General features: G+C 40.2%; 1 protein-coding gene across 2 annotated transcripts in view; it reads left to right on the top strand.

Annotated features, from left to right (window-relative positions):
* The first annotated feature begins 263 nt into the window (after positions 1-263).
* EDNRA (endothelin receptor type A) overlaps positions 264-14433 on the top strand; it is an 85206-nt gene continuing 71036 nt past the window's right edge. Inside the window, exons 1-2 of one of the 2 annotated variants that reach the window (XM_020994059.1) lie at positions 264-675; positions 5273-5756. In XM_020994059.1, coding sequence (XP_020849718.1) covers positions 5337-5756 — 420 coding nt within the window. In that variant the 5' untranslated portion in view covers positions 264-675; positions 5273-5336. The remainder of the gene's footprint in view (positions 676-5272; positions 5757-14433) is intronic. The other variant, XM_020994060.2, reaches the window with a different exon arrangement.

The following is a 14433-nucleotide window of genomic DNA, read 5'->3' as shown; positions in this document are numbered from 1 at the left end:
AGATGAGGAAACTGAGGCACAGAAAGAGAAAAAGGCTTGTTCGAGACCCCACAGGAAGTCAGCAGCAGAGCTGAAAAATCAAACCCGGGTTCCACTTTCAGTGTTCATTCCTAGGCACCATTTCAGAGAGGAAATGGTTAAAAGAACTCTGAGTACTCCAGTGCCTGGGAGGCACATGCTAGTGTTTAATGTAGGCAGCCTCCTTGGGGCTGGAGGTTTGGGGTTGGTCTTGTTTTTATGGAGTGGAGGTGGAGGAGGGAAGTCTTTGGGGGGAGTGGGGAGAGGGAGGAGGGTGTTGCTTTGGAGTTTTCATTTTCTCCCATGATTTCGCTCCCGCACACTCATCTCTTTTCTCTCGGTGACCAGCAGAGGTAGAGAATCTCAATCCCACTCAGCCAGACTGAGACGGGAGAATTTGGAAGACCTCCCCCAAAAAGCCACACTTAAGGAAGTTTGCAGAAGCTGCGGCAGCGGCAGCGGCAGCAGCAGCAGCTGGAAGGGCTAGAGACTGCAGCCACTTCTTCCTCTGTCGCTGCTGCCTCTGTCCTGGAGTCCGCGCCTGGAAGGACATCCCTGCTCGCCTTGACTTTGTTGGGCTTCGTGAATCTCATGCCTGAAACGGGGACTCGGACAGCTGCTAGTGCCCGGAAAACCAGCCCGGCGCGGACCTCCAGGGTATTTGAAACTCTTATGCTTTTCGAGGACTCCGACCTAGAAGAAGAGGGGAGGTAGAGAGACGCTTGGACAGCCAGCCTTATAGGGGGTGGGGAAGGAGAGAGATCAAGGATAGGAGTGGGAGTGGGGGTGGAGGTCCATGCAGCGTCTACTTTCAAAACCACTTAGTTTGATAGAAACCTCTAGTTGGAGGCTTACACTGCAGAGTGTAACCAGCCCTGTCTGGGGAGCGGAGGATTGAACTCAATGCAAATGATATTGATTCTGAGGGATATTGCTGTCAATGGAAGGTGATATTGATCAAAAGCTACTGAAGACTGAGAGGAGGAGGAGTAGGGTGTTCAACTTTTAATCGTCGTTTGGAAAGCCAAGGCTTATTCTCTTTGTCTTCTCATTGGAACTTTTTCTCCATCACCTTTACTTAAGGGTTACCATAAAGCCGTATTATCCCCCTTCCTGCTTGAACACACTGATCTGAATTGATTTCTTTATATCTTCTTACGGCCCTGCCCCCATTCTCTCCAGTAGAGAAGGTTTGGTGGAACGGTAGGAGGTGCTTGGTCTAAGAGAGGGTAAGGAGGGTGTTTTACAAACTCCAGGGCTGCGCTTTTGGGAATATAGCCTTGCCTGTGAATTCGTCTGGCTCTGAACAGGCGTGCCTCTTACTGAAGTCTCAGGCGTTTTGTTCTTGTGTTCACTGCGGAACTGAGTTTAAGAGGCATGTGGACTTTACAGAGATGCAGCCTTTTTTCAAGAGACCTAGCTTCTCTAGGCTCTAATTACTTTCACTCAGTCTAGCTGAAGAAGTAAGCACATGCCCTGATCATCCATTAGTTTTGCTCAGAAATTCACACATGGCAGTAACCAATTTCACTCTTCTCCCTAAATTCCGTCCTTCCTAGTTTCCTTCCAGAGAAAGCCCTGACATCCAACCAGTTAGAATTTTCAAGTTTTCTGGAAGTTTGTTTGTTTTGTTTTTTTTCCCCCCATGGCGTTGCGTTAATATAAAAAAAAATTCCTCTCTAGCCATCCCCTTTCATTTTAAGGTGTCAATCAAATAACACCAACCACCTTCACTTTAATTTCTCAGGAGAAACCTTGCTGTTGTTTTGTAAAGGGTGGTTTCCAAATTGCTAATTAGAGGGGATTGTAGTTGCTGAGAAACAAAGATGTTTCTTTCATAATTGAAGTCTCAGAGCATGAAGATTCTATTTGGCCCAGTGGAAAGAGCTCTGGATTTGGGTTCCCATCTGGAACTTACTTCTCTGAGTCTCAGATTTTTTACCTACAAAGTGAAGGGGCTGAATTAGATTATTTCTAAAGTTCCTTCCACCTCTCAATCTATGATCTTATAATTGGGCACAAACTTCTAACCCTGGTGTTCCCAACATGGAAAAGGGGTTAGTCGTGTTGGTCTGTTTGGCTCTGGAGGATAAAACTTCAATAATGCAGAGAAGTTGAATAAAAGTAGATCTAAGCTTGGTTGTAAGGAGGAATTTCTTGGGTTTCCACTCTTCCTCCTCAAGAACTTCAAGTAGAGGTTGGATGATCTTTTGTTCAAGATGTTCATCCTCAGATGAGATGGCCTTTGAGTCCCCTTCCAAGTTTGAGATTTCATGATTCTGAGAGAAAAAAGATGTACTGATCCTGCTAACACTTTTGTCCCAGACTGCCAGCAGAAACCTAGAGTTGTCTTAATAGAGGCAAGAAGAATTTTGTTACTGCTTAAATGCCTCACTCCAGGAGAATGTAAACCCCCTGAGGGCAAGCACTTTTTTTGCCTTTGTATTCCCAAAGGCCTTCACGTGGACATTTAAAAAATGCTTGTTGAAGTGATCTATAAATCATATACCATCTTCTATGCACAACATAAGCCACAGACTTAACCTCAATTCATCAATCAATAAATACTTAAGCACCTACTATATTTTTACCAGGTACTATACAAAGAACTCAACAGCTTATATTATAATGGGTAAGACAAGAACATTATATGTGTGTATACATCTGTATGTGTGTATATATATAAGTATATATGTATCTAAAATACAAATATATGCATAGTACTTAAATTCAAAGTAGTTTGGAAGGGAAGGAGTTGAGGAGATCAAGAAAGATGAAGCTTGAGGGGCTCTATGAGGCAAAGGCCAGGAGAAGAGTACATTGGTAGTAGAAAGGCATGGAAATGGAGATAGGAGTGTCGGATGTGAGCTGGCTAGTTCAAAGGGGCCAGGTTTTGAAAGGCTAAACAGAAGAATTTATACTTTACCCAGAGGCAATAGGAAGCCACTTGAATTCAGGATTTTCTGGAGCAAGCAAGGATTGGTTTCATGGAACCCAACCCACTATGTTGCCTTGAACTAGCTTCCTGTGTTTATGAGTGATCTGCAGAGAAATGGTGATTTGTAGGGGCAGTATATGGTTATAAATTGGAGGAGGAGGAGAGAGAGAGGGTGATATGTGAAGTTGGACTGATCCCAAGATAAGAACCCACAAACCTCGGCCTCATTAGCACCCTGCTGTAATCAGCCAAAGCTAATCAGTGCAAAATGATGATGTTCAAAGCCTCTGGAGCAACTCTGATGAAAGACGATAGTGTCAGGCAATGTTAACCTCTTAGAAGGCGGTCATTGGCAAGGAGTCCATTCCACTTCTCAGAAACTGTGTCTCTTTTTAGGAAGTTAGCACACAGAGTTCACCTGCAGTGGTCAAACTAAGAAGCTTTAGTAGGGCAAAGTCAGTCTTTCCTGCCCCCTTCTCTTTGAGCTGAAGCACTGTGCTGCTTTGTCCTTGGGTCTTACAGCTGTTCAACACCTCAGAAATATTTGCTTCTCAGACTCCATTGGAAAAAACCTCACATATTTTACATTGTAAGGTACAGAAGCTATGATGGGCATTCATCTTGCACCAAACTCTTGGGTCTGAGCATTTATTTATTAAGGATACATGAATCAGGACTCAAAAGCACATTTGGGTAAAGGAGTGAAACCATTACCCAGGTGCTCCTTTAGATCAAATTCAATTAGATTCCAACTATGATAGGTGGATACAAAAAAATCACATAGTCCCTTCCCCATATTTTACTGGAGAAAAAAAACAACATAAACACAGATAGGCAGTATAGTATAGTATAGTGGAAAGAGTATTTAATTCAGTCAAAGGATCTGGATTCAAACCCATTTTTGATTTAAGTGATCTTGGGCAAATAATTTAACTTCTCTGAGCCTCAGTTTCCTCAACTGTAAAATAAAAGCCTCTATAAGCCTCTGTAGTCCCTTTCAGACTTTAAAACTCTTACCAATTCAATGACAAACCACAATTCCGGAAGGCCAAAAATGAAGCATGCTACCTGCCCCTTTTGTCAGAGAACTGATGGTCTTAAAATGAAAAATACATTTTTGGGCAAAACCAGTGAGAAAATTTGCTCTGCTTGACTATACAAATTTGTTGGAAGAGTTTTCAGGTTTTTTTTCTTTAATTATGAAATGGGGTGGTAGATGGGCATGAGAGAGAGAATAAATGTTTGTTAAATGGAAATATACTAAAAAACAAAAATTTTTAAAGTCCCTTTCAGTTCTAAACATATGATCCTATAAATAAAACAGAAGTAATTTTTTTTAAATGAGAGAGGACAAATAACTGGGGAGACGAAGAAAAACCTTTTTTAAGTTGGCACTTGAGATGAACCCAATCAGAATTTTAAAAAATTTATCAAGGTAAAAATGTGCTACTACAGGGATAAAAAAAGAAATTTTTATAAAATTGAGCTTACTTTTAAGGAATCTGACCATTTCATTGAAGCTTCATAATCTATACCTTAATTAAGTTCAATTCTGATTACTTTTTTAGTACTTTGCTGATTGTGTGACCATTCTTCATTAACAAATAGCCTTTCTTCTATCATAATCCTTAAAAATTCATTTTCTTATATGCCCTAACTTAGCAACAAGTCCTCTCTGTGAAGAAAGGGCTTTGTAACATGTTCTGACAAGTACTAGCCTATATCATTGATGATCATAACATCAAAACAGATTGAGAGTTGGAAGGGACCTTACAGTCATCTAGACCAACCCCACTTTTTACAGAGGAAACTCAGACCCTGAGAAGTGATGTGCCCAAGGTCACACATGTGGGTCAGAACTCTTTCCTCAGTACCATGTTATTGTATAATAATTAATAATAAAAACAATAACAACATTTACAAAGCACTTTAAGATTTGTTAAGTGCTTTACATCTGTTATCTTATTTGGCCCTTGTAACAACTCTGTGAGGTAGGTTTTTGTATTATCCCCATTTTACTGATGAGGAAACTGAGGCTGAGAAAGGTTAAATGACTTGAAACGGATTATGTATCTAGTTAAGTGACTGGATTTGAACTTATGTGTTTTCTTGACTCCAGAAATCTGGCACTCTATCCACTACACTACTTGGTTGTCAGAAGCAGGGGTCTTTACTATAGGATTTTTCTTTAGATATTTTGTCAAATGGTTAGGGTAGTCTGATATTGAAATGCCTTACCTAGTTAGAAGATTCTCTCCGACTTTTGATAATGGGGGTGATTTTACAATCAAGTGTCTTTTTTCTTTCTCCATCCAGGTGAAAAAAGTGACTACACAAGACTAGTCTTGTGAAAGACAGAACGCTTCTACTTGATTTCAAGATGGAAACCTTTTATCTCCGGGCCTCCTTTTGGCTCCTGTTGGCTGGATGTGTGGTCGGTGACAATCCTGAAGGCTATCACACAAATCTGAGTGACCCTGTGGATGACTTGACCACATTTCGTGGGACAGAGCCTAGCCTCCCCTTCACTACCCATCGCCCCACTTCCTTGGTCCTGCCAAGCAATGGCTCAATGCGTAACTACTGCCCTCAGAAGACTAAAATCACTTCAGCTTTCAAGTACATCAACACAGTGATATCTTGTGCTATTTTCATCGTTGGAATGGTGGGGAATGCGACTCTGCTGAGGATCATTTACCAGAACAAATGCATGAGGAATGGCCCTAATGCACTGATAGCCAGCTTGGCCTTGGGAGACCTAATCTATATTGTCATTGATATTCCTATCAATGTATTTAAGGTAAGTAGCAATGTAGATTGAACCGTAATTTATTTATCTGTGATTCCAAAGTCATGACCTGCTAGGGCCTCCATTATCTCTTGGACTTTCCCTTCTGTTTATGTTAAGGGCTATCCTCTGGTGCCTTATGACAGAGAAGAAGTTTTATTTTGAAAGGGAAAAAAAAACATCCTGGTTCTCTCCTCGTTAGTGGTAACATTGATGTTTTCGGACAGTATCTTTGAAAGCGCAGTCTTTCATAAAATAAATGTTTCAAAGTCCCCAACATTAATTGCAACGTTAATTTGATTGGTGGGTATATGTTGTACAAAAAGGAGTGCCTTTTGAAGACCTAATGAATTTTCAGGAAAGAGACACATCTTCCCCCCCCCCAGTTGTCTGAATAATTCAGGGAAAGAATCTGGTTTATTGCAATTATTGTGATGTTGTGGCTGTGTTGACCTGATTGCACAGCATTAGTAGACTAGGCAGAGGACTTACTTTATCATTTATTTATCTCCCAAAATATGGATCAGTTTGGTGCCCTTGAAGCTACAGTCATTTGAGAAAGGCAGGAGGTTTTACTTTTCTTTTCTTTTCTTTTTTTTTTGGCTTTTTGGCTTTTTGGTGAGGTGATCAGGGTTAAGTGACTCACCCAGGGTCACACAGCTAGTAAGTGTCAAGTGTCTGAGGGTCGAATTTGAACTCAGGCCTTCCTGACTCCAAGGCTGTAGCTCTACCTACTGTGCCACCTAGCTGCCCCTAGCAGAAGGTTTTACATTTAAATTTATTAAACTTCATGGAGGCAGCTTGGAATATGGTAAGAATGCTTAGATTGAAGTCAGAAAGATCATACTACTTGACCTCTGGATGGCTCAAACAACTCAATGAAAGAGATAAGCCATGGGCAGCTTGTGATCTGCTTTGATAGAGAGAATTCCCACACTGAAAAATTCACAGATCCTTCTGTAGTTGTGTTAACTGAATAAAGGATTTGAAATAGCTTATCCTCTTACCAAGGTAGACACTATTAGTACTGACACAAGCCAGAAAAGATTTGATTCTCTGTTCTTTCACCCTAAACATGCTAGGAGAAAAGGGAGACTGTAATTTTAATTTGTTTCAACCACAGGTCAAAAATCTAAGACAATTTTTCTCTGAATGACTACAAGAAAATTCAAATTAACATTTAAATTCAATTTTTTTTAGAGTAATTATGATCATACATGTAGGGCTTGACTCATGTGAGGTTTTTACAAAATTTTTTCATTCCTTTTCTTTTTACGAGCATTATTACTCCTTTTTACTGCCTCACCCCACCCCCATAGAATAGTAAGAAAACCCACTCACAATAAGTATATCTTGTCCAGCAAAACAAATTCCCACATTGACCTTGTCCAGAATTGCAGAATTTTAGTCCATTACCTCTCTGGCTGGCAATAGGTGGAGTGATTCATGTTCAGACCTCTGGCTTTGTGGTTTATCATCACATTACTCAGACCAAAGTGCCACTTCTTTGTCCTAAACAAAATTAAAAGCCCTACTATTGGGTCACCGTCATAGGATCATATATTTAGAGTTCAAAGGGACCTCAAAGGCTGTCTAGTTCAATCCTCTCTTTGATAGAGGAGAAAAGTGAAGTCCAGAGAAGTGAAGAGATTTGTCTTGAGTGACATAATTAACAGGTGTCTGAGGAGAGATCTGAACGAAGGTCTTCCTGACTTGAAGTCCAATGTCCTATCCTCTATATCATTGCTGCCTAAGGCCAAACAGGTAGTAAGTGACAGAAACAGGTTTTGAATCCAGGTCTTTGTCCTTGACCTTTGTCTTTCATATTTTTCTTCATTTCATTGTGGATAGGAACATAATAATAAATAGCACTGTATAATCTAGACCCTCCATAAAACGTTACTTTAAGTGGCAAGTTTTATCTGTTAAACATGTGATAAATTTTATTTAGTTAACAACGGATATGCTGATATTGTAGGGAGATTAAACTCCTGTCATAATCATGGGAGGCAATGTGAAGAAGTAAATAATGGAATCAGAAAGACCTGGGTCTAGGTTCTGCCTCTGGCATTCACTAGCTGTGTGGCCTAACCTCTTAGTGTTTTGGTCCAGTTCCTAAAATGAATTGCCAAAGTGTGTTAGTTCTCTAAACACTGAGAATTCTCTAAACCAATGCAATCATTGATCCAGACCAAAAACATGATTGACATAATAAAAATGATGATCAAAATCTACATTTGTCATTCTGCAGTTTACAAACATTACAAATGGTAAAGTCTTCCAAACAATAGAAAAACATTTCACATTAAACAAGGCAAAGTTATACTGTATCAAATACTTGACATTTGTTTTGTTATTGGATGTTTTCCCACCCTGGGGACAAACTCATGTGTTTCCTATTGGAATTTCAAATGGGAATTCTAAATAGAACTCTGATTAAAAAAAAATTGAAAATGTGGAATTAATTTAAAATGCTTTCTATACATTAGAGAAAACTTAAGTCTTACTTCTCTTTTCTAAAAATGTCTCCAGAATTTTCCACAAAATAAATTCAATTCTTTTTCAGAGCAGTTGTGACTATACAGCATAGGTCTGGATTCAAACAGTATTAGAACTAATAATGTCCACATCCATACTTTAATGACACCATTTTTAAAAACTGAAATCATGTGGACATAAAAAGAGATTGTACTACAGAATCTACATCAGCTATATCAATTACTGGTACTTATGGGTATGTTTTTTCCAGCACATTTTGGTTTGATCATAAATTTTACAAGGTATCAAGTAAATTATGCTAGGACTATTCTACACCATTGAATTGGCTCTGGTGTTTTGTCAGTCAACAAACCAGCATTTATTAATGTGCTGTGTGCCGAGCTCTATGCTAGGTACTGGAGAGAGTCAGACTGAGAGTTAGGGGGAAGAGAAGGGGACCAGGAAAAATCTCATGGTCTTTTTTCTACAAAGGAGCAGTTAATAAAATCTTATTTTGCAAATTTAGTGACCCACTTAACCATCAGTGATTGTATGTAGCCCTCCTTCTTGAGTACACAATTTTCCTGTAGTAACTTCAGCCCTACCTAGAGGCACAGTGATATGCCAATCAATCTAATGAAAAGAGTAATGGTGGGCCAATCAATGACTCAAAATCTTCACATTTGGGGCCACCTTTCCTAACTCTTAGTAGGTTTTTTTCTCTGAGTTAGTAGGTTGAATTTGCCACCTAGAGAAAATCCCTGGACAAGAAAAGAAAAGTCTTGAAATACTTAGAAATCTTTCCAGGCCATGGGACTCTGAGGTCCCTTGCCCTTTTTCAGGGGCCAGGCCTTGAAGTGTTTTTGGTGGTGCTTTTAGGTCAAAGAATCACAGAATTGGAAGGGACCTTAGAGGCCATTGGGTCTACCCTATCCTTTTACAGATGAGGAATCTGGGGCACAGAGGGATTAAGTGACTTGCCCAGTATGACACAGCTTGTAATCTACTTTTCCCTGTAAAATCGCCTCTCCATTTTGGCCTCACTTCTACACTTCAAAGCCAGAGAACATCTACCAAACCTCCCACCTCATTTATCAGTGTTCCATGATAACTGTAAAAATAATGGGTGTTCCTTGGCCTTGGTGAACCCTACTCAAGGAAAGCTTAAGCCACCGTTATCTCACATAGTGCTATAAATCAACTGATGGGCCACAGTCAGAAGGACCACAGGAAAGATCAGTTTTCAAACACAGGCAGAAAGTCTCAAGGCTTTAAACATGTTTGCCTACTCAGTCCTAATTTATTTTCCCCTACAGATATGTTTTTTCATAAGCAAGTACAATCCCAAAGTTCCACTGAATGAATCTGTCAGTGAATCAGCATGAATGGGCTATGGCCAGGCTATTGTATTTTTCTCTTTGTTCAAGAACTTTCAATGGCTATTTCCTACTGCCTCAAGTCTAAATGATTTGTGCTGACTTTCAGGGCCCTCCTGCTCAGGTCCTGTTTTACCTGTCCAGTGCAGTCTGCCACTGACCTTCACATGTGTCCTCAGATCCAGCAAGGCTAGTCTCATTCTCATACATTGTGATCATTTGGGCCTTTCTTCTTCCTGCCTGAAGTGTCGTGCCCACTCTCCCAAACCAACTCATTCTCCCAGGCTCAGCTCAAGTCCTGACATCTCTGTGAAGCTGTATCTGACAATTCCACGGCCGACCTTGACCTTTCCTTTCTTGGAACTCCTATTCTCCCTGTGCCCTGCTACTCAACGTTTTATTATCTATTATTCTGCTTAACACTCTAATATATACTTCCTTGTTCTCTCACAGCCTCTGTGGGCCAGTCTATTCCCTAAGAAGATTATAACCTCATTAAGGGTAGGAACCAAGTCTTCTATTCCTCTTGTATTTGTTCTGCTTTCACATTAAGAAGTGGAAAGGTGAAGAAGGACAGACAACAGGATGTCCAGGGTGGGTGGACATGAAGCCTGGTCTGGGACTGGCCACATAGTACTGGGTTAGATGACTCTGCCTTCATTCATCCATCCAGCAAGCTCAGCCTTAAGAAGGAGTACTTATTCTGAGTAGATTAACTCACCTAGGAAATCTTGAGGCTGGACAAAAACATGGCAGCAAAATGGAGCCAGGGGTTAAGTGTCAATCAGCTAGGAAGCCTCAGATCAGAGACACCACCCCAGGTCCTTTGTGTCTCAATCCAGTGTTCTTCTCACTATAGCAGGCTGATTTTCAATTATTTTTGTTTGTTTCTTTTCAAGCAGCCAAATGTAGAATTTATTGTTGGTAAGAATGCTGGATTTATGTTTCTCTGTATAATATGCTTTCTCAATTCCAAGTTCTTTTTCTGTGGAGAATGGAAGGACAAAGTACTATATAACAAGAGATAGTCTCAGAAGGAAACAAAGGAAGCTACACGCTGCTTTGCACGAAGGATTTATAAGCCTTAAAGTAATAACTTAGATCTAAAACTAGAAGGGAGTTAAGAGGCCATCTAATTCAACCTCCTCAGTTTACAGATGAGAAAACCAACGCAAAGAAGGGTTAAGGGACTTACACAAGGTCACACAGGTAGAATTTGAAAGAGGCAGGATTTGAACCCAAGCCCTCAGACTCCAAAGCAAATTTTTTTCTACTGCCTAATAATAACTGGCATTTATATAACATCCTAATGTTTACTAAGCATTTTTCTTCCAAAAACCCCATGGGACAAGTATTATTATCCCTGTTTTTATAGATGAGAAAAGTGAGGGTCAAAGACATGAAGGGACTTCCCCAAGGTCACACAACCAGTAAGTGGCAAAAGTAGGATTTGAACCCTGGTGTCTTTTGACTGCTGATCCAGAGCTCTTTCCATTATTCCATGAATCAATATTACGGGGTAGTAGGTATAGCACTAGCCTGGAAGTGAGAAACAGTTGGCTGCGTGACTTAAGTCATCAGTGACCACAAGCAACTTTCTAAGGCTGTAAGTTGCATACCAGTTGCCAATCTGCTTTGGTGAACAGTTCCACATAGGGAGTCCCCCCTCAGTGATGAGCTTATAGAACCAGACTGAACACGGTATAAATCAGGCAGGCAGCATTAAACAAGGAGGAATAAAACAAGTGAAAGAACATCATTCAGTGTCCTACTTTCCCACACTCCTCCTCCTGGTTGTACCATCTTGGCCCCTGGTGGTGTGATTTTTACAGACAGAGTCTGGTGATAGCACCATAAGCAGAAGGCTTATAAAAACAGGAGCCAGGAGGATGCATCAACCTTCTGGGATGACTAAAATATCTAATTCATGCTCTTCAGCCTAAACTGGTTATATATTCTCTCCATGAAGCAATTATCCCATTTGATGTTGTAGAATTGGGGAAATACAAAAGTTAGAAAAAGAAATTGGTCTATTTTTAAAATGTAGCCTTACTGGTCCATCAGAACATCAACAATGGCAAAAAAGAATTAAAACATTCCCATTTTGCACCCCCCCATTAGATTCTGAGGTCCTCAAGAGCAGGGCCTGTCTTTTTTTTTACCTTTCTTTGTAGGTTCAGCATTAGCTCAGTTCCTGGCACATAGTAGGCAGGCACTTAACAAAAGCTTATCTGTTGCCTTACTGGATAATATTCAGAGAACCAACAACCTAAAAGTTTTCTCATCTCTAAAATGAGAAGGTGAATTGATGACCTTTAAGGTCCCCTCCAGCTATAGGTCAACTATCCTATGATTCCTCCTCTAAATCTACGATTCCGATAGGTAGAAAGAACAGATGTCTCTACTTATCAAAGTAGAGGAAACAATAAACAAATTAATGAATTACCCTTTTATTCACACTACAAACAAGCTCACTGTGTGTGTTTGTGCATTGTAGCTCAGATATAGGTCATTAGTGGCTATTGATACATAAAATGTGGGTTATATTATACAAGCTTCATACTCAACCAAGACTTTTATATGCTCACATCTGGGATCAAGACACAAAAGATGACTTAAACAAAGGACTGCTTCACATAGTGAAGGTTAGTGAATATATATATATGTATATATATATGTATGTATGTATGTATGTATGTATGTATCTGTCACAAACATGAATGAGCACACCCCTTTAAGCTAGAACATATGTTTCCCATGATACTGCAAGAAAAGAACCTGTGGGGTTAATTTTTGCAAGGTAGCTTTAAGGATTGATTAGGCTCTTGGTTTGCATGATTGGCTGTGAGGTGGAATATTCAGTATTGGAACTCTGAAGCTATAGGCATCTTATTTATGTTCTACTTAAACCATTTTGTTACACGCAGATGGACAACCTAGAGTGGACAGAGGAACTCAATAAACTTTCCTTTCTTATAGTTTGCTATTTCTCTCCTTCCTTTCTCTCTCACCATGGTTTAGAACCAGAACTGAAGCTCTACAGAAGTAGAACCCTTTTAAGTGTCCCTCCCCATGATCTCTGTGCTTTCAATTCTGTCATTATAAGATCATAGATTCAGAATTGGAAGGGACCTTAGAGTCCACAGAATCCAAGCCTGTTTTACAGATGAGGAAACCAAGGCACAGAATGCATAGGGTCACACAGATAGTAAGCCAGGGAAGGAAGAAAAATCCTGCCTAGAAGCAACAGGTGGTGACAGGGAAAAGGAAAACAGCAAAGCCATCTCTTGAGTCCTTGGAAGAAAAGGAAATTGATGACAAGGAGATAGCCCAGCCTGGGAAGTATCTTTAGGAGCTTACACTGGCAGAAAGTCATCCAAACTGATCCTCCAATAGCAATGTCTAAATTCTCAGTCAAAAAAATTGTTACTCATTAAATGTTTAAGTAATGTCTGTTATAGTCACGGCAGTGCTGTGTGGTGAAAAGAGCCCAGGACTAGGAGGCAGAAGACTTGGGTGCTAGAGTGACACTGCCTTTAACTATGTCATCTTGAGTGTGTTATTTTAACCTCTTGGGGACTGATTTTCCTCACTTGTAAAATGAGAGAGTCAGACTAGATAATCTCTAGGGAACCATCCAGCTCACAGATGTCATGATTTTATCCTGTTCTATGATTTTTACAGCCAACTTTTTATTTTAGGTGACTTTTATGTTATAGTGAAGTGTTTTTAAGACCTATATAGAAACTTTATAGAGTAATCACATAAAAGTTAGAAGAGACCCCAGGAACCAAATAGTCTCCCCTCTCAGGCAAATAAGAAATCTCCTTTACCACACATCTGGCAAGTGGTCACCTAGCCTTTGCTTGAAGATCTCCTGGGAACAGGATCCCCCTTGCACTCGAGGCAGCTTATTCAGCTTTTAGATAGATTGAGTTTATCATGAAGTATCTCCTGACCTCGAGCCTAACTTGGCTTCTGTACAACTCCTACCCAGTGCTCCTAATTCTGCTCTTTGAGACCAAGCAGGGAAAGCTTGAGGAAGAGTGGTACAGGAGAAAGGGTGCTGTCTCTGGAGTCAAAGGTCATGGATTCAAAACCTGCTGCAGCCCCTACCTGTGTAACCTTAGTGAAGTTCCTTAAGTTCACCACATTTATTACATGATGGATTTGAACCAGATGACATTTCATGCCCTTCCCAGCTCTAAATGTATGATCCTAAGCTTGATTTAAATGTCTATTTTATTAGACTTGGAGCACAGTGTTATTCTTTCGAGGTACAATAGAATAGGTGTCCTCTTTGTTTTTGTCCCATTGTTGTTGATATGCTGTTTTAATGCAGAGAAATTGGTCAAGAACACAACACCCAATTATAACATCCTTCTGATGGGAAAATGTGATCCATTTTACAAGGTTTTACAAGGTTTTTAAGGAATTTTCAAGCCAAAGTGGGAACTGCCTATGTATAGCTCTGGTGCAAAACTCTAAAGCAAATGTAGAAATTGCAGGCCAGCAGATGATAACAGAGCGAGAAGTGACCTTCGAGGACACTTACGCCAACCCCCTCATTTTACAAACGAGGAAACCAAAACCCAGAGGTCTCATAGGGAATGAGCAACAGAACTGGGATTTGAATGCAGGTCATCTAATTCCATATCTGGTGTTCTTTCCAAAAAGTAGTTCTGCCTACCTCACCAGAAAGCCAATTACCACCTCAGCAACCATGGGGTTGATTCCCATATGCTATCTGATATCTTGGAAAACTACATATCTCTCCTTTTAAAACTGGTCCTTTCCCATACTTCTCCTATGCTTAGAAGATTTTTATTTCAACT

Source organism: Phascolarctos cinereus, unplaced genomic scaffold, assembly GCF_003287225.1.
Source record: "Phascolarctos cinereus isolate Bilbo 61053 unplaced genomic scaffold, phaCin_HiC Scaffold_9;HRSCAF=440, whole genome shotgun sequence".
Classification (NCBI taxonomy): Eukaryota; Metazoa; Chordata; class Mammalia; order Diprotodontia; family Phascolarctidae; genus Phascolarctos; species Phascolarctos cinereus.
The sequence above is the reverse complement of the archived record's forward strand: the minus strand, read 5'-3'. Positions and strand labels throughout refer to the sequence as shown.